The sequence below is a fragment of the Scyliorhinus canicula genome, chromosome 2 (assembly GCF_902713615.1).
Source record: "Scyliorhinus canicula chromosome 2, sScyCan1.1, whole genome shotgun sequence".
NCBI classification, from domain to species: domain Eukaryota; kingdom Metazoa; phylum Chordata; class Chondrichthyes; order Carcharhiniformes; family Scyliorhinidae; genus Scyliorhinus; species Scyliorhinus canicula.
In genome coordinates, this window is record NC_052147.1 from 192,987,860 (window position 1) to 193,008,729 (window position 20,870).

The 20,870-nt window shown below is 46.3% G+C and overlaps 1 protein-coding gene across 2 annotated transcripts in view; it reads right to left on the reverse strand.

The window, feature by feature from the left end:
* Positions 1 to 20,870, reverse strand: part of itga4 (integrin alpha 4) — a 215,404-nt gene that overhangs the window by 48,968 nt on the left and 145,566 nt on the right. For both annotated transcript variants that reach the window (XM_038789255.1, XM_038789256.1), the window contains exons 18-22: positions 20,695 to 20,845; positions 11,253 to 11,348; positions 8,975 to 9,054; positions 8,496 to 8,585; positions 3,497 to 3,608 (exon numbers count right to left, since the gene is read on the reverse strand). In XM_038789255.1, coding sequence (XP_038645183.1) covers positions 3,497 to 3,608; positions 8,496 to 8,585; positions 8,975 to 9,054; positions 11,253 to 11,348; positions 20,695 to 20,845 — 529 coding nt within the window. The remainder of the gene's footprint in view (positions 1 to 3,496; positions 3,609 to 8,495; positions 8,586 to 8,974; positions 9,055 to 11,252; positions 11,349 to 20,694; positions 20,846 to 20,870) is intronic.

Sequence of the window (20,870 nt, forward strand, 5' to 3'; positions counted from 1 at the left end):
GCACAGTGACTGAGGGGAGCACAGTGAATAGGCCCAGTAATAACAAAAGGAATAAAACTGGAGATGTTAAGATTCAAAACAGAGGTAAAAAAACCAACGTAAGTGTACTTTACCTGAATGCTCGTAGTATTCGGAATAAAGTAAATGAGTTGGTGGCACAAATCATCGTAAATGACTATGATTTAGTGGCCATTACTGAAACATGGTTAAAGGATGGTCACGACTGGGAGTTAAATATCCGAGGGTATCAAACTATTCGGAAGGACAGAGTGGATGGTAAGGGAGGTGGTGTTGCTCTGTTATTTAAGGATGACATCCGGGCAATAGTAAGGGATGACATCGGTGCTATGGAGGATAAGGTTGAATCCATTTGGGTGGAAATCAGGAATAGTAAGGCGAAAAAGTCACTGATAGGAGTAGTCTATCGGCCACCAAATAGTAACGAGATGGTGGGGCAGGCAATAAACAAAGAAATAACTGATGCATGTAGAAATGGTACAGCAGTTATCATGGGGGATTTTAATCTACATGTCGATTGGTTTAACCAGGTCGGTCAAGGCAACCGTGAGGAGGAGTTTATAGAATGTATCCGCGATAGTTTCCTAGAACAGTATGTAATGGAACCTACGAGGGAACAAGCGGTCCTAGAACTTGTCCTGTGTAATGAGACAGGATTGATTCATGATCTCATAGTTAGGGATCCTCTCGGAAGGAGCGATCACAATATGGTGGAATTTAAAATACAGATGGAGGGTGAGAAAGTAAAATCAAATACTAGTGTTTTGTGTTTAAACAAAGGAGATTACAAGGGGATGAGAGACGAACTAGCTAAGGTAGACTGGGAGCTAAGACTTTATGGTGGAACAGTTGAGGAACAGTGGAGAACCTTCCAAGCGATTTTTCAGAGTGCTCAGCAAAGGTTTATACCAACAAAAAGGAAGGACGGAAGAAAGAGGGAAAATCGACCGTGGATATCTAAGGAAATAAGGGAGAGTATCAAATTGAAGGAAAAAGCATATAAAGTGGCAAAGATTGCTGGGAGATTAGAGGACTGGGAAATCTTTAGGGGGCAACAGAAAGCTACTAAAAAAGCTATAAAGAAGAGTAAGATAGAGTATGAGAGTAAACTTGCTCAGAATATAAAAACAGACAGTAAAAGTTTTTACAAATATACAAGACAAAAAGAGTGGCTAAGGTAAATATCGGTCCGTTAGAGGATGAGAAGGGAGTTTTAATAATGGGAAATGAGGAAATGGCTGAGGAACTGAACAGGTTTTTTGGGTCGGTCTTCACAGTGGAAGACACAAATAACATGCCAGCGACTGATAGAAATGAGGCTATGACAGGTGAGGACCTTGAGAGGATTGTTATCACTAAGGAGGGAGTGATGGGAAAGCTAATGGGGCTAAAGGTAGACAAGTCTCCTGGCCCTGATGGAATGCATCCCAGAGTGCTAAAAGAGATGGCTAGGGAAATTGCAGATGCACTAGTGATAATTTACCGAAATTCACTAGACTCTGGGGTGGTCCCGGTGGATTGGAAATTAGCAAACGTGACGCCACTGTTTAAAAAAGGAGGTAGGCAGAAAGCAGGAAATTATAGGCCAGTGAGTTTAACTTCGGTAATAGGGAAGATGCTGGAATCTATCATCAAGGAAGAAATTGCGAGGCATCTGGATAGAAATTGTTCCATTGGGCAAACGCAGCATGGGTTCGTAAAAGGCAGGTCATGCCTAACTAATTTAGTGGAATTTTTTGAGGACATTACCAGTGCAGTAGATAACGGGGAGCCGATGGATGTGGTATATCTGGATTTCCAGAAAGCCTTTGACAAGGTGCCACACAAAAGGTTGCTGCATAAGATAAAGATGCATGGCATTAAGGGTAAAGTAGTAGCATGGATAGAGGATTGGTTAATTAATAGAAAGCAAAGAGTTGGGATAAATGGGTGTTTCTCTGGTTGGCAGTCAGTGGCTAGTGGTGTCCCTCAGGGATCCGTGTTGGGCCCACAATTGTTCACAATTTACATTGATGATTTGGAGTTGGGGACCAAGGGCAATGTGTCCAAGTTTGCAGATGACATTAAGATGAGTGGTAAAGCGAAAAGTGCAGAGGATACTGGAAGTCTGCAGAGGGATTTGGATAGGTTAAGTGAATGGGCTCGGGTCTGGCAGATGGAATACAATGTTGACAAATGTGAGGTTATCCATTTTGGTAGGAATAACAGCAAACGGGATTATTATTTAAACGATAAAATATTAAAGCATGCCGCTGTTCAGAGAGACTTGGGTGTGCTAGTGCATGAGTCACAGAAGGTTGGTTTACAAGTGCAACAGGTGATTAAGAAGGCAAATGGAATTTTGTCCTTCATTGCTAGAGGGATGGAGTTTAAGACTAGGGAGGTTATGTTGCAATTGTATAAGGTGTTAGTGCGGCCACACCTGGAGTATTGTGTTCAGTTTTGGTCTCCTTACTTGAGAAAGGACGTACTGGCGCTGGAGGGTGTGCAGAGGAGATTCACTAGGTTAATCCCAGAGCTGAAGGGGTTGGATTATGAGGAGAGGTTGAGTAGACTGGGACTGTACTCGTTGGAATTTAGAAGGATGAGGGGGGATCTTATAGAAACATTTAAAATTATGAAGGGAATAGATAGGATAGATGCGGGCAGGTTGTTTCCACTGGCGGGTGACAGCAGAACTAGGGGGCATAGCCTCAAAATAAGGGGAAGTAGATTTAGAACTGAGTTTAGGAGGAACTTCTTCACCCAAAGGGTTGTGAATCTATGGAATTCCTTGCCCAGTGAAGCAGTTGAGGCTCCTTCATTACATGTTTTTAAGGTAAAGATAGATAGTTTTTTGAAGAATAAAGGGATTAAGGGTTATGGTGTTCGGGCCGGAAAGTGGAGCTGAGTCCACAAAAGATCAGCCATGATCTAATTGAATGGCAGAGCAGGCTCGAGGGGCCAGATGGCCTACTCCTGCTCCTAGTTCTTATGTTCTTATGTTCTTATGAAACCCACGCAGACACGGGGAGAATGTGCAAACTCCACATGGACAGTGACCCAGGGACGGGATTCGAACCCGGGTCCTCAGCGGCGTATTTCCAGTGCTAACCACTGCACCACATGCCGCCCTATGCCCTCCATTTCTAAAGGCATCCGGACTGTGTGGAAATCTGTCTCTCAGTGTCTGACTACCAGTAAATGCAAAAAATGTCAAGTATTAGCCTTTTAAAATGTGGCAAACCTCAAAATGCAGCTCCCAAATTAAATATGAACGTGTTTTCTAGGTACTTACCTATAGACAGAATTGAAACGGAATGGGGGTGGGGGGAGATTTTACTCTCCCTCCACAGAATGTTCTGCAATGGCGAAGGGAGAGTGGCCAGTGGCAGGATCACCTGGTGCCGCCATTGTCAACGGGGTTTCCCATTGAATGAACCCCTCAAAACTAATCAAACATGCGCACATCTATCAATAATCCGAAAATCTGACTTACTTGGAATGAATAATTGATACTCTGATATGTACATGGCGAATCATCGTATGTAAATGTTACTGCGTCATCATCCATGGCTCCCTCATACAGAAATGAAGGAGGATACACCGACCTGTTTAAAGAAAAGTGCAGTATTATTTTAACAGACTTGAGGCAAGTGTTGCTCAATAGTGTTCCATATGCACCCCTAGCAAAATGTACAGCACTGCAAATATATGGAGAAACCAGGTTTCATTCAAAGTGGTTTCACTGAAAGTGACGATTTATAGGAACGCAACCACCACTTGAGTGAAGCCTTGCTGTATAATGATCACCATGTTTTTAACAAGAGCGTTTTATATACATTGCTTTCCGTACTAAAAACAATCCCTATTCTTATACCACCCTGTGATTTAATGTACTTATATTAGTCCATTGTGATGGCAGTAAGAAAGTTTAGCATTACTATCAGTCACTTTTAACATCTTATTTTAGGAACATTAATAATTATAAATATACAAATATGAGTATTAAACAATTACTGCTAATGTTGCAAAGGCCTTTCATTGGGAATCCTCACAAGACACAAATGCAAGTCGGACATGGGACCATAAGAATTATAGTCCCGTTTTCAATCATGCCCTTGCTTCGTAAATCATGTTGAATTGTGCCAGAAGCAAAACAGATGCACTGGATGTTGCACAGCAATTTGTTTTTCTTCACTTCAGGCATGCACATGGCCTGTCTTCAAACACAAAGGAGAAATACAAAACTCTGAAAATGTAAGCAATAATAAGGGCAATATATTTAAGGCAATACACTAATTTATTATCTGCCTGTGCTTTTGTAATAGTTTGTCTTCAATTCTTTAGCCAATATTACTATGTGATGCCATGTTGGATAAATTAGTTGGTAAGAATTTACGAGATCTCTCTGTAGAACCACATTTTATAATTCAGCTGGCTGATAACCTCAGTATATTGTAGCCTAGATTGTCCTATCAATATGGCAGGAATGTGCAGTTTGCTTATTGTGAAAACTGTCCTTTATTGTAGTTCCAATTGTGGGAGCTGATGCAGATTAGAGATAACACCTTTGCTGAAGCCTTCTCAAACTATTAGAGGGTGGCATTGGTGTAGTGGTATTGTCACTCGACTAGCAATCCAGGGACCAAGGGAACTGGTCTACAGAATTATGAGAGGTATGGACAGGGTGGATAGCAACAAGCTTTTTCCAAGAGTGGGGGTGTCAATTACAAGGGGTCACGATTTCAAGGTGAGAGGGGGGGAAGTTTAAGGGAGATGTGCGTGGAAAGTTTTTTACGCAGAGGGTGGTGGGTGCCTGGAATGCTTTGCCAGTGGAGGTGGTAGAGGCGGGCACGATAGCGTCATTTAAGATGCATCTGGACAGATATATGAACGAGTGGGGAACAGAGAGAAGTAGACCTTGGAAAATAGGCAACAGGTTTAGATAAAAGATCTGGATCGGCGCAGGCTGGGAGGGCCGAAGGGCCTGTTCCTGTGCTGTAATTTTCTTTGTTCTTTGTAACCAGAGTTCAAATCCCACTACAGCAGATGTTGAAATCTGAATTCAGTAAAAAAAATTGGAATTAAAAGTCTAACGATGACCATGAAACCATTGTCGTTTGTCATAATAACCCATCTAGTTCACTAACGTCCCTCAGGAAAGGAAATTATGTGGCACTGGACACAGCCATATGGTTGACCCTGAAAGGGTCAGTTCATGGCAATCAGGGATGGCCCAGCCAGCAATGTCGACATCCCACGAGTGCATTAAAAAAAACTAAGTCACGTGGCAAAATACTGCAGATTCCGGAAATCAAATACAAAAGAAGGCAGCATTTGTGGAGAAAGAAAAAGACTTGCGCTGGATCACTGGATGGCTCAAAGTGCTTTACAGCCAATGAAGTACTTTTTAAAGTTTAGACACTATTGTATTGTAGGAAACCTGGCATCTAATTGTCACTCAGCGAACTCCCACAAACAGAAATGTGATAATGGCCAGATAGACGTGTTTGTTTCTGATGTTAGTTGAGACATAAATATTGGCTAGGACACCAGGGATAACTCCTCTGCTCTTTGTCAAAATACTGTCACAGATTCCACCCAATCAGGCAAATGGGGATTGAAGTTTAGTGTCTCACCTACAAGTGCAATGTTCCCTCAGTATTGCACTCAAGTGTCAGCCTAGATATTTAGTCAACTTTTCAGGACCTTTCATCAGAATGGCAACAGGTTTAAAATAAGTACAGGGGCAGGAAAATAACAAAAGGAAGATCTGTTATAGGATGCAAGGCATTAGAGATTAAATGACAATACAGATGATGGTAAGCATTGATCCCATTGAATGGCCGAGCTTCAGGGGCCGAACAGCGTAGCCCTGTTCCTATTTCTTATGGTATTGTTAACAGAGGCCTGGTAAAAGGACAGGTAATGATGGCTCTATAGGAAGTGTAAATCGCAATAGCTGAATCACCAGCAACAGCTGCTCTCTAAAGAAATGAGAATAGTGGTTATGATCTGAAATTGTTCACTCCAACGTTGAGTCCTGAAGGCTCTATTATCTAATGTACTATTTGTCAAGCTTCCAGGACTTCATTAGAAAAGGGTAGCAGACCTCAAGATAGTAAAGGTGGACAAGGAATGCATGTTGTGGGCAGGGGGTAGGGTGAAAAAGGGGAAAAATCTGTACAGACTGTATAGTTGATTGTTGGGAAGTATGTTTCCCGGGGTGTTTGTTCGCTGTAACCTGTTTTAATACATGTTTGTAATAAAATACATTTGTAAAAAAAGAAAAGGGTAGAAGAACTAAGACAGAGCCTGGAGTGGAGTATTAAAATGACAAGCAACCAGAAGCTTAGGATCGTGTTAGAGAACTGAATGGAAGGGTTCAGCAAAGCGATCATTCAATCTGCCTTTGGCCTTCCCTATGACAAGCATGTGGCATCATGAGCAATGGGGGCAGCAGGTAGTTAGCACTGCTGCCTCATAGCACCAGGAACCCAGGTTCAATTCCGACTTGGGTCACTCTCTGCTTGGCTTTCATCTCAGTGTGATCCGGTTTCCTCCCACAGTCCAAAGACATGCAGATTAGGTTAATTGGCTATGATAAATTGTCCCTTCATGTCCAGGGATGAGCAGGCTAGGTTATGGGTTTACAGGAATAGAGTGGAGTGAATCAGTGCAGACTCGATGGGCTGAATGGCCTCCTTCTGCAGGTTAGGGATTCTATGAACAAATACAGGGCGCGATTCTCCACAAATGCGGCGATTCGTAAAGGCTGCCATGAAACTGGCCGTGTTTCACGGCAGCCTCCGCGCCCCCTCCCGGGGCCCGATTCTCCCCCCCCCCAGGTGGGGCTAGCAGCGGGGCCCCGTGAAGCACGGCATCGCGGCCTTAGCAACCATCGCTAAGTCCGCGCGCCAAGCGTCACGCCGGCTGACGCGCACGATGACGTCAGACGCGCATGCGCGGGTTGAACGGCTCCAACCCGCGCATGCGCGGGGCAGTCATCTCCCTCGGCCACCCCGCGGACTGATCCTGCGGGGCGGCGGAGAGAGAAAGAGTGCGTCCGTTACGGACACACTGCCTGCGATCGGTGGGCACCGATCGCGGGCCCATGCCCCCCTTGGCACGGCCGTGGTACTGCCGTGGTACGGGGAGAATGTGCAAACTCCATACGGACAGTGACCCAGAATCAGGATCGAACCTGGGACCTCGGCGCCATGAGGCCACAGTGCTAACCACCGCGTCGCCGTGCAGCCCTCTGTTTTCCGGTAATAATAGCTTTTAATGATATCCTGGATCATTACACTCACCTCAGAGATAAGGGGCGGGATTCTCCAACCCCCTGCCGGGTCGGAGAATCGCCGGAGGTCGGCAGGAATCCTGTCCCCGCCGTCCTCCGAATTCTCTGGCCCCCCAAAAATTGCCCCAGCGTGAATCACGCCGCCCGCCTCGGAGAATGGCGGGGGCTGGCGTGACTCAATGGGCCCCGGGGGGGCCCAAATTCTCCAGCCCATGATGGGCCAAAGTCCCGCCTGCTGTTTGCCAGTCCCGCCGGCGTAAGTTGGAGTAGGTCCTTACCGGCAGAACCTGGTGGCGCGGGCAGCTTCTGGGGTTCTTGGGGATGCGCGGGGGTATCTGGCCCCAGGAGGTGCCCCCACGGTGGCCTGGTCCGCGATCGGGGCCCACCGATCCGCAGGCGGGCCTGTCCCGTGGGCAGGGCCGGCTCAAGGCACCGGCAACTCGGGCAGTCGCCCGGGGCGCCATGTGCTAGGGGCCGCCAGAGACTCGTGTCCCGCGCATGCGCAGTTGGGCCGGTGCCAACCAGCGCATGCGCGGTAGCCGCCCTCCCCCAGGGCCCCCCCCCCCCTCGGTCCGCCCCCCGCTCGGTCCGCTCCCCCCGCCCCCCCTCGGTCCACCCCCCCGCCGCCCCCTCGGTTCCGCCCCCCCGGGTCCGCCCCCCCCCCCCCGGGACCATAAATATGGACAAGGTGTACCGGCACTTGGAGGGATGTCTCCCAGGCGATTAGGGCCCTAGGTGATCTGGCTCTGGGTAGGGTGGTACCCTGTCACCCCAATGCCTCCCAGGCACCATGGCACTGTCACCCAGGCACCCCGACAGTGCCACCTTGGCAGTGCAAGGTGCACAGGTGGAACTGCCAGGCTAGCAATGCCAAGATGTCCAGGTGGCATCATGCCAGGGATCAGGCCTGTCCCTTATGAGGTGGGGTGTGGGGGGCTTGATGACCCCTTTATTGGTGAGTTGGGGCACTGGGGGGGGGGGGGGGGTGGGGGGGGGTGTCAGGAGGCTGTGGTGGGGCATCAAGAGAGCACTGGCAACAACACATTCAAAGACTTTGGAAAGGAATGGAATGTTGGAGATAGGACAACACGTTTAAAATGGAGCAACGGTTTATATATGCTCAGGCTCTAACCTGTATCACCACAATGATCACAATTTTATTGAAATTTATATTGTAGGTTAGATTACTTACCCGTGGACTGCAACGTTAACCTCATATTTCAAGGGCAAGCTAAGAGTAACAAAGTTATCTTCAAGTAAATCCAGACTCCGTTCATTTTCACTGTCGAAGTAAACAGAAGTACACAACTTCAGATGTGTGAAATTAAGTATGTTTATCTGGAAAGTGCATAATAATTAGCTTACACATGCCCACCGGCTTGTTGAAAGAACACTTGTATATCATTTCATATGCATCTTTGGGGGGGGGGGGGGGGAAATCACTGCAATCCTTGCATAAATTAATTCTCATTACTTAAACTGTTACCATCTCATCCTATCGTCAATAAAGTATCTCTTCTCTACAACGTTTCCCTACAGGCTATATAATAAATATGCATCCCTGCAAGGACTTAATGAAGCACACAAACACTCTACCCCAACATCTGCATTTCACCAAACAGTGCATCTTTTCCCTTAATGTGGCACTTCCGGAGTTTATAAAATGCTTACCAGGTCGCATTTACAGTGATGACAATGTCTTCCTCTGCTCTGGTAAATTTACTGGCATCCAGAAAAAAACTTAATCCCACCTGGATAACAAATACCAGAAGAATAAATTTTATCGTAAACTACCCTGTGACAGCTGAATTAAAAAGTAGAAAGATCAACATCAAAATTCACCGTATACAAGTAATGACAGCAACCCAAGGAGTATCTTTTAAACATTAAATTGTTAACATTATAGAATGTATTTCAAACCACAAAACATTCTGTAATGGGATATATAGACAAGGATTTTAATACATTTGCAGATAACAGAAACCATTTAAAATCTGGTCACAGCAAGCAACATTACATCTGTATGTGGTTATCATTATTTGCGGTCATTAAAATATTTATGTAAAATAATCAGAATATATCTAAAATGCATTTTTTCTTTCAGCATATTTTCATGTTTATTTTCCCTGTTTCAATTTTTTTTTAGGTAAGGTGCTAAATATTTTATTTCTGCCACCTACTTTAAGCACAAATAGTCTCAGTTCAGGGGCTGATGTAGAAAAAAAGTCTATTTTTCTCTCTCTGACTATTCAGCTGGACCCTAACCTCAATACAGTATCCTTGTGCCATCAGTGAGAATATTTACTGTTCACCAATATTCTTTGGACTTTCTGAACGAGATTCATAAGTAGTACTAAACAGTATGCAATTGTGTGTTATCAGACCATGGCCTCTGTGAAATCAGTTAAGACCAGGTCACATGAGGGCAGCACAGTAGCACCGTGATTAGCACAGTTGCTTCACAGCTCCAAGGTTTGATTCCCAGCTTGGGTCACTGTCTGTGTGAAGTGTGCACGTTTTCCCCGTGTGCGCGTGGGGTTCCTCCGAGTGCTCCGGTTTCCTCCCACAGTCCAAAGATGTGCAGGTTAGGTGGATCGGCCATGATAAATTACCCTTAGTGTCCAAAAAGGTTGGGTGGCATTCCTGGGTTACGGGGATAGGGTGGAGGTGTGGGCTTGGGTCGGGTGCTCATTCCAAGGGCTGGTGCAGATTTGATGGGCCGAATGGCCTCCTTCTGCACTGTAAATTCTTTGATTCTATGATATCAATTTGTACAAGATAACAGATCAGAGGGAAGGAGTAAGAGAGCAATTTTCAATCACACTAGCCTGGATTAGACTTGGGTAAAAGTGAAAAGGAATGGATGTTAGTTTTTAAAATATGTTTTGGGGAATATTGTGTTATTCTGGAAAGAAGGTTGTATGTCTGTGTGTGTGTAAATGATTTGATCAAACTGGGAAAAGGTTAATGGAGAACATTTGTTTGGAAGGACTGAAGCATGAAAAGGGGTGAAGGTGCAACATGCATGAATTTGTATTGAAACTACGGTCAAGTGGTTTTATGTGCAAATAGGTTTACAAATTTGCATTGGGAGATACATAGAGCCCTGTTTTTCAACTATCGAAGGGAGTAAGGAATTTGTAAAACTTTCAAAGATTTCATAGGTAAACAATAGAAAGTTATTAAATTTCATTTGACCCAAAAGTGTGTGTGTGTGTGTGTGTGTGTGTGTGCAGGGGGGGGCACAGGAAAACCTGGAAATCTTTTATATTTTGGAGAAGTTAAGTTCAAAAACGGACAATAGAAATGTACATGGAAGGGGGAAAGGATATTAGAGGAGAGATGTTGATTTTATTTGGGGTTGTTGGCTGTGAGGGGATGATCTCCCGATGTAAACAGCACTGGCTGCGAGAAGATGCAGTTTGAATCAGCTAAGTCAGAAAAGTCTTCGGTTGCAAAAAGCAGTCTTGTTTCTGAAGGTTTATTGGATTTCCACAGCAGAGCAGAGTTGGAGAAGTCATGTAATATACCTTATTAAAGTGACAGCAGCTTTGCCTTGGGTAATATTACTGAATTTGTACTGTTCCACAAATAAAAGGGAGTGTTGCTTGGATGGAGTTTACTTGTGGGTCAGACCATGTAGGAAGTTTTTTGAGGGAATGTTTTGTAAGACTAATGTTAACTGTGTAACTGTAAACTTGTGTGCTTAAATTTTATTTTCCTGTTAATAAACATTTTGTTTTAATCTTTTAAATTCCAAAATTGTTCCTGGACTTTTTAAAATCGCTGTGACGGTTTTCAGGACACACAAAAAAAGCCAAGTTTCCTTCTGGGATTTGGTTTGCTTAGCAACTGACATCTGCTATGGTCATAACAATGCACTAACCCATTCATCCACATTGTTCTCAATTATGTTCTCCCTTAAAATTACCAATTATAACTTGTGTACCTTTGATAAAGAATCCATATACAAATGTCCAATGGTGCATTCCAGACTTGTTGAATTTTCATCACTGAGCATTTCACATGTTACATGCTTTTCCACCTGCAACCATAAAGCACTGATTAAACATCCAACTACAGTCACGTTATTTTTAATTAATTAATTAGTTATGCGTACCCATACACTTTTGACATCTTCAAAGAAAGCAACATTTTATGTAACTGATCAGTAATATTCTACTTTGCAGATACATTGAAGTCTTACTATCAGTAAGTAATCCCATCCCAGAATCAACAGAAGCCCTTGAGTAGGCAATTAATGCCCAAATAAGGGCCTCATCCTGTCGCTCCTGGGGTCAGGTGGCTCACCATGCAGAGAACATTGCAAGCAAATCCTGGTTGCCAGCTGCCAGAGATATCCCTCATTCAAAGACAAGCAGTGCCTGATCAAGGGACCCAGCCTTGGGGAGGTGGGCCTGCTTAGAGACAACCCTTGCCCTTGCTGCTGACTCTACCATGATCCACACGCTGCAAACCCCTTCCATCATCACTTACTTGTGGCCTGGATCTTGGACCTCAGGTGAGTGTTGTCCCAGCAGCAAACACTGTCTCCCCAGTGGCACTGCCATTCAAAACAGCTGCCAGCATCTGATTGGCTGGCAACTCTTGGTCGGCATGATTTCTGCCTCCAAGGGCCTTATCCTGGGAGAAAGACCTGCCAGTGGCCTGTCAACTGTCTGTTTGGCACATAATATTGGTGAGCCCCCTGCAAAGAGGCAACTTGGAGTGTACCCGACTCTCTAGGCCCAAACACCGGCATAAGATCTCACCGCATATATATATTGCTTGCCATGGCTCTGCAGAGGTGAGATGAAAGCCCACAAAGATTTGCATCTCTAGGGAAAAGACCACCAATATTTTGTACCTCATGCACTTTGGTGTAAGAGTAACTTTGTTATGTTGAAGTGGTATAGTACTGCAATATTCAAGTTATTCTATACAAGAAATTATTTCTCAAAAATAATCTGCTCAGATTAATGAAACTGAAAGTGTTTGCCTTGGCAGGAAATGGCTTGTGGCAAAGATCAACAGCCAAACATAAGGCCATAAGACATGGAAGCAGAATTAGGCCAAACAGCCCATCGAGTCTACATCGCCATTCAAGCATGGCCGAGAGGTTTCTCAGCCCCATTCTCCTGCTTTCTTCCCATAACCTCTGATCCCCTTATTAATCAAGAACTAGTATATCTCTGTCTTAAAGACATTCTATGATTTGGCCTCCACAGCCTTCTGCGGCAAAGAGTTCCACAGATTCACCATCCTCTGGCTGAAGAGATTCATTCTCATCTCAGTTTTAAAGGATCGTCTCTTCAGTCTGTGGTTGTGCCCTCGGGTTGTAGTTTATCCTACCAGTGGGAACATCCTATCCACGTCCACTCTATGTCGGCCTCTCAGTATTCTGTAAGTTTCAATAAGATCCACCCTCATCCTTCGAAACTCCAATGAGTACAGACCCAGAGTCCTCAACTGCTCCTCATATGGCAAGCGCTTCATTCCAGGGATCATTCTTGTGAATCTCCTTTGGATCCTTTCCAAGGTCAGCACATCCTTCCTTAGATACGGGGCCCAAACCTGCTCACAATACTCCAAAAGGGGTCTGTCCAGAGCCTTATACAGCCTCAGAAGTACATTCCTGGTCTTGCATTCAAGCCCTCTCGACATGAATGCGAACATTGCATTTGCCTTCCTAACTGCCGACTGAACCTGCAAGTTAACCTGAAGAGAATCTTGAACAAGGATTCCCAAGTCTCTTTGTGTTTCGGATTTCCTAAGCATTTCCCCATTTAGAAAATAGTCTATGCCTCCATTCCTCCTTCCAAAGTGCATAACCTCACACTTTTCCACATTGTAGTCCATCTACCACTTTTTTGCCCACTCTCCTAGCCTGTCCATGTCCTTCTGCAGCCCCCCCCCCCCCCCCCCCCCGGCTTCCTCAATACTACCTACCCCTCTACAGATCTTTGTATCATCTGCAAACTTAGCAACAGTGCCTTCTGTTCCTTCTTCCAGATCATTAATGTATGTTGTGAAAATTTGTGGTCGCAGCACAGACCCCTGAGGCACACCACTAGTCACTGGCTGACAACCTGAAAAAGACCCCTTTATCCCCACTCTCTGTCATCTGCCAGTCAGCCAATCCTCAACTATGCCAGTATCTTACCCTTGGGCTCTTACTTATTTAACAGCCTCCTACACGGCATCTTTTCAAAGGCCTTCTGGAAATCTAAATAGATTACATCCACTGGTTCTTCTTTATCTAACTTCCTTGTTACCTCCTCAGAGAATTTTAATAGATTTGTCAGACAACTTCCCCTTGACGAAGCCGTGCTGACTTAGTACTACTTTATCATGCTCTTCCAAGTATTCTGCAATCTCATCTTTAATAATGGACTCTAAAATCTTACCAATGATCGAAGTCAGGCTAACCATAACTATAATTACCCGTCTTATGCCTCTCTCCCTTCTTAAACAGAGGTCTTACATTAGCCATTTTACAGTCCTCTGGAGCCCTCCCTGTCTCCAGTGATTCCTAAAAGATCATCACCAATGCCCCCACAATCTCCTCAGCTATCTCCTTTAGAATCCTGGGGTGTAATCCATCCAGTCCACGTGATTTATCCACCTTCAGATCTTTCAGTTTCCCCAGAACCTTCTCCTTAGTGATGGCCACTACATTCACCTCTGCCCACTGATTCTTCTGAAGTTCTGGTATCCCACTGGTGTCTTCCACCATGAAGACTGATGCCGTGTAACTATTCAGTTCCTCTGCCATTTCTTGGTTTCCTATTACCACTTCTCCAGCCTCATTTTCCAGTGATCCAATGTCTATTCTTGCCTCTCTCTTGCCTTTTATTTATGAAAAAAATATTGCTATTTCTTTTATATCGCTAGCTAGCGTACATTCATATTTCATCTTCTCCCCATTATTGCTTTTTTAGTTGTCCCCTGCTCGCTTTTAAAGGCTTCCCAATCCTCTGGCTACGCACTAATCCTCACCACCTTGTCTGCTTTTCGTTTTGCTTTTATGCTGTCCTTGACTTCCCTCATCAGCTATGGATGCCTCGTCCTCCCTTTAGCATGTTTCCACCGACATGGGATGAATTTATGTTGTGCCTCCCGAATACCCCAAAACACGCCTGCCATTGCTGTTCCACTGTCTTCCCTGCTAGGCTCCTTTTCCAATTAACTCTGGCCAGCTCCTCCCTCGTGTCGTTGTAATTCCCTTTTTCAATTGTAATACCGTTAGATCTGATTCTAGCTACTCTCTCTCACTGCTCCCTAAGGGTTCCTTCACCTTAAGTTCCCTAATCAAGTCTGCTTCATTACACATCACCAAATCCAGAATTGCCTGTTCTCAAGTAGGCTCTGTCACAAGCTGCTCCAAAAAAAATCTTAGACATTCCATAAATTCCTTTTCTTGGGATCCACTACCAACCTGATTTTCTGTACAGTTTTGACTCCTCACGGGTAACTTGTAAAAAACTTTAAATGGCTGAGTCTATGTCTGTCTGTGGCCTCTGAACAAAATAAGCTACCATGGCAGTATCACAGAAACGTGTACCTTGTTATCTCTAAAGAGACACTAATGATCTCCTGTGGGCTGCAAAGAACAAATTCAAAGATACAAATTCCAGGTGCATTTCATAAGCCAGGCTCTCTAACTGAGGCTGTCTATCTGGACAAAGGACTCTGCAACCTTTTTTTTCAAGTCTTAATGGTATGAGCATTTAACCATCTCAGGAACCCAGGCATTGGATACACACCCTTTTCGCAGATACTGTGAAGAGGTGGGATTCATATAACATGGAATCTTCTAGCTTGTGTAACCAGCAGTAGTGCCTTGATGTACTAAGAAACCTCAGTCTGCTATTTTACAATCTACATGAAGCAGCACAGGAAAGGGGGGCCAGATTGAATGCCTGGCCCCATCGGCACAGTTTCTACTGGAGATTCTGTACCATCGTCTTGAAGACTGATTCATCTCTGTAGCCGATTACCTCATGTGAAGTCAGCACTACAAGAAAATTGAATTATACACCATTGGTTTTCAACCTGCTGAAAGAATACTTCATTGGACTTTTATTCTCAACACTGGGCACACGCAGAACAATAATTCTTCTCTATGTGGTCTTTGCACTCTAAATTTTTCTTTTTTCTATCCAGCTTTTACCTTTTCTATGTGGCCATCCCCCTTCACAGTTTGAGTGTGTGTAAATAAACTAACCCTCGAGTTCATCCCATCATGTATTTGCTTAGCGATATGAATACAGAATTGGATCACACCAAAACCGACGGTTGGTAAATTATAAAGGGTGAAACAAATCAGAACAACTTTCTGTTCACAAACGGGCAGCGATGAGAAATTACGGCTGTTTAAATTAACCCCCATCCATAACAGGATGGTGAGTGACTTGGAGGCAAACTTGCATCTGGTCTTGTTCCCATGCAACTTCTTCCCTTGTAAGTAGTAGAGGTCGTGGGTATGAAAGGTGCAGTTGAAGGAGATTTGGTGAGTTGCTGCATTGCATCTTGTAGATCGTGCACACTTCTGCCATATGCAGTGGTGGTGAGAATGAATGTTTAAACTGGTAGACTGGGATCAACCAATCAAGTTGGCTGCATTGTACTGGATATTGTCGAGCTTCTTGAGTGCTGTTTGAGTTTCACTCATTGTGGTGAATGTGATTCACACCGGATTATAATCTGTATATACATGTGTCTGTATTGTAAGTGCAGTTGCACTACTTGTCCTCCAGGGGGAGTAGCTCTGGGAATGCTCGAGTTGTATGGGGCTTCTCCCTTGGCTCTGCCCAGGACTCCTCCCCCGGAAGCTCCTGTATAAAAGATCAGTGCCACATGGTCAGCCGGCCAGTTCACCTAAAGTTCAATGGCTAATAGGCTGGCTCTGTTGTGAGTATATTAAAACCGCTATTCTAATCCTACAAGCACGTGTCTGTAGAATTGTTGGTTCCAACACTCATCCAGGCAATTGGAGAGTATTCCATCACACTCCATACCCCGGTCTTGTATGTGATAGATAAGCTTTGGAAAGTCAGGACATGAGCTGCTCATCACAGGATTCAGAGCCTCTGATCTGCTCTTGTAGCCACGGGATTTACATGTCTAGTCCAGTTCAGTATCTGGTAAATGGTAACCCAGAGGATGCTTATAGTGCAGTATTCAGCGATGATAATGCTATTGAATGTCATGGGAGATGGTTAGATTCTCTCTTACTGTCCAGCATGTGCGGCGAAATGTAACTTGCCGCTTGTCAACCCAAGCATGGATATTGTCTAGGTTTTGCTGCATTTGGACATGGACTGCTTCATTATCTGAGGCATTGTGAATGGTGCTGAACATTGTGTAATCACTGGCGAACATCTCTGATTCTGACCTTATGATGGAAGACGGTCATTGATGAAGCAGGTGAAGGTGGTTGGGCTTCGAACACTACCCTGAAGAACACCTACAGTAATGTCCTGGAACTGAGATGATTGATTTCCAACAACCACAACCATCTTCTTTTATGCTAGGTATGACTCCAACCAGGGGAGAGTTTTCCCCATGATTCCCATTGTCTCCAGTTTTGCACGGGCTCCTTGATGCCATACTCGGTCAAATGCTGCCGTGATGGCAAGGGCAGTCATTCTCACCTCAGTCGGAGTTGTGCTCTTCTGTCCATGTTTGAACCAAGACTGGAAGAAGTCATGAGCTGAGTGACCCTGGTGGAATCCAAACTGAGCCGGTTACTGCTAAGCAAGTGTTGATAGCACTGTTAATGACCCCGTCCACCACTATTAGTGATAGGGCACTAATTGATTGGATTGGATTTGTCCTGCTTTTTGCGTACCTGCCAATTTTCCACATTGCTGGGTAGATGCGAGTGTCGTAGCTGTACTGGAACAACCTGGCTAGGGGTGCGGCAAGTTCAGAGCACAAATTTTCAGGACTATTGTCAGAATGTTGTCAGGATCCATAGCCTTTGCAATATCCAGTGCCTTCAGCAGTTTCTTTCTATCATGTCAAGTGAATCCAATTGTCTGAAGACTGGCATTAGTAATGCGGGGGACATCCAGGGGTGGCCAAATGGATCATCCACTTGGTACTGCTGGCTGAATATTATCGCAAATGTTTCAGCCTTGTGTGAAAGGGAGAGACTGTGAGAGAGTTTGTGAGAGTGTGAGAGTGAGAGAATGTGACAGTGACGGTGTGAAAATTAGAGTACAAGAGAATGTGTGTGTGAGAGAGAGAGAAACTGGGAGTGTGAGAGAGATTGTGCGGTAAAGAGAATGTGCGGAAGAGAAAATGTGAAAGAGAAAACGTGAAAGAGAAAATGAGAGAGAAAGTGTGAGAAAGGGTGTGATTCTCCCAAAACATTTCTAAGTTAAGGCTTTTCAGGGAGGTTCCTATCGGCTCTGCCGGTGAGTCTCTCTCCCCCACCCCCCTCCCCCCATTATTTAATGGCACATAGAGACTTTCTTGGGCCCTGGGGAGTTTCTTACCGGTTTAACCCACACTTAAGAGTCTTTTTTTAACACTGGGGAGCTGAACTCCGAGATAGGGCCGCCCATTTGAAAGGGTGTCCCGATCTCTAAGTGAGCTTGTGGGTCCCTGCCCCCACCACCACACATTGGCAATGTCACCCCTGCACACATGGACATTGCCCCACACCCCCAAGTGAGGACACCCCACTCTGGGGTCCCTGGGGGTCACCCCTCTTCAGGCCCTCCAAACCCCCTTACAGCATCCCCTGCCTTCAAGGACCCACACCCATCATCCGCCTAACCTTCCAGAGGCCCCTATTTACCTGCCTTGCACTCCCCATCCAGCAAACACCCACTCCACCCTCATTTCATGCCCCCTTGCCCTTGACAGTGCCACTCTGGCACTCAGGCACCCTTTCAGTGCTCCTGCTGGCTTGGTAGTGCCATTCGGACAACTTGGCAGTGCAGTGCCTAGGTGCCCGCGTTCCAGGGGGAAGGCCAGGGAGCTACCCTGCACTTATCCTGACCATCCTGGAATCTCTAACAACCCTGGAGATTCCCCCCGGGTGCTGTACCGCCTGGTTGACGTTTGTTTGGACCAGCACTCATTGGCGTCTGGTGCAGCCTCCCTGGGGAGGCTGAGGAATCGAGGCAGGACGGTGGATCATGCGCAGGTTGCAAGTAGGTTTACGACCAACTTCCACGAGGGTCGTACGGTCCCGCCCATTTGGGGCGGGCCCCGACTCCCGACGTCTCGCGGGACTTTGGAGAATCCCGGGAGGTGCGGGGATTGTCGAGAGGCTCGCTGGAAGCCTTTCCCAGCATTCTCTGGCAATGTAACGCTCAAGCAGAGCACAACGTGGCCAGAGAATTGTGCCTAAAGTGTGAGAGGGAGAGAGAAAGTGTGACAGAAAGTGTGAGACAGAGAGAGTGAGAAAGTATGTCAGAGAATTGAGAGAGGCGATTTGAGAGATAAAGAGGGTGAGAGTGAATGGATGGACAGGCGAGCATGAAGCTGGCGGAAGGCCCCTGTGGGAATCTGAGGAGGTGAGTAGCCATCTTTGCTTCTGGGCAATGAGCCCAGAAGGCACTGGAAGGAACTGGGGGGCTGGGGGGGGGGGGGGGGGGGGGGGGGGGGGGAGAGTATACCACCACTGGTGGGAGGGGGCGTGCCTGCATAGCTCCTGGAAGGGGGGGTGGGGAGATAAATGGATGCCTCAGCATCCGCGAGTCCGCCATGCCATTCCCTGGATCGTGTGTTCCCGATCCAGGACAATCCCAGCCCCTGCCTGCCTGCCCCACTGACCCCCCCACAACTCCCACTGACAGTGAAGGCTTCTGGCTGTGCAATAGATTGGAATTTGGGAATCAAAGGTATATGAGCACTTCACAGCTCCAAAGTGGATTCCCGTGGGTGGGCGTGCCGTGTAGCAAGTGGGAGCAATTGCCTAGCATCCCAATCAGACTGTGATGCCTGGACACAGCAGGAGGCAACACCACAAATGCAGCAGCCAACATCCGAACACCCAGGGGCTGGGCCCTAGCACCTCGCACTGGGGACATTTTGGCACCAGAGGTTGGGTGTCTGCACCGGAGAGAGGACCCGCATCTGGTAACGTTATGTGTGGGTGTCTAGGGGACAGGGTCTGGGGTCCAGTGACCAGGGGCGCCCCGCTGCAGCTGGATGTGCATGGGCGGGCGTGCACCCCCCCCCCCCCCCGCCTCCCTGTTCAACCTTCCCGGGGTCTGTGTAACATCACTCAAGGGTGATAGGACTGTGTCGGCAAAGGCAGTGGGTCACTGTCGAAGCAGGGGGTGATAATAATCCGCTGAGAGCCGGTGCTCCTCAATCTATGCCATAGTCTGACTCCTGCCTCTTCGCTGAGTGCTTGCTCACACCCATCGCCTGCATGTGGTGTGCCGTGGGGGGAGGGAGAGGGGGGGGGGGCAGAATAGGCATCCAGGATATATGCCTGGGGTATGGAATCGGTGCTCGGCCTGCATGGCAGAAGAAATTGCCAGAGGTACCATATTTCTCGAGTGTAACTTATTTTAAATGTGATACATATGTCCCCAACTGCCCGAATCATCCGATGGTGCTGCCTCACCTTCACCGCCCCTTCCCCCCCACCACCAACCCACCTCACCCCATGCCCTCTCATTAATCCTTGACCTATTTAGCCTTCCGAGCTCTTATCGCTTTGCCCAGATGCGTCCCCAGGTACACATCAGAAGCCGCGTCCCATGGTCTTCGGTGCCACTGGCGGGTGTACTCTGGAGGCCCTGAGGTTGGAGGGCCCTGGCCCACTTTCCACTGGCACATGCCCCTCCATGCCACCCTGTTCTGGGTGCTGACTCCAAAGCGCGTTGTTGTCAGGGGGGAGGAATTGTGAGGAGCTGGAGGCGGTGGTCACTACTCCATAGGGTGGTTCTGGGTCGGCACCGAGTGTCCCCTCTTCCTGGTTGGCGCCCATAGGGCTGACGTCGTGCACCAGGCTCTACGGTTGCCACCCTAGCAGCATTGGCCTCTGTGCCATGCAATTGTCGCCGCCATCTCCTGCACCCGTAGCCTCTGGGACTCCTCCAATCTGCTGTGGACCTGCTGGAGTGTCGCTGACATTTCAGTCTGAATATCACGACCGCATACTATCGACTGCATCAGCTCCAGGTAAACCTGGTTCAGAGGCTTAGCATCAACAGGAATTTCAGACCACGATGGCCTATTTGAAACAATAGCAAAGACACATTTCAATCGCCAATGATGCACATTATGTTTAGTTATACTACCACCTGGCCTATGTTCAACACCCTATAATCTAAATAGAACATGTTAACTTTGACATCTAGAGGCCAAGCTAGGTTTATTAAATGTCACTCACAAAATCAAATTTACATTGTACTGACCACTTTGACCATTTTGATTAAATATAGGTCCTTAGGCAATTTGATATGAAGCGTAGTTGAATATGCATCATCCCCTGCATTGAACAGAGATACATTCAGAATAATCCTCTTCACCTCCTGAACTGCCAGATAAGGTTTGTTGACATGGGACCTAGAAAACAAAATCATAAATCTAT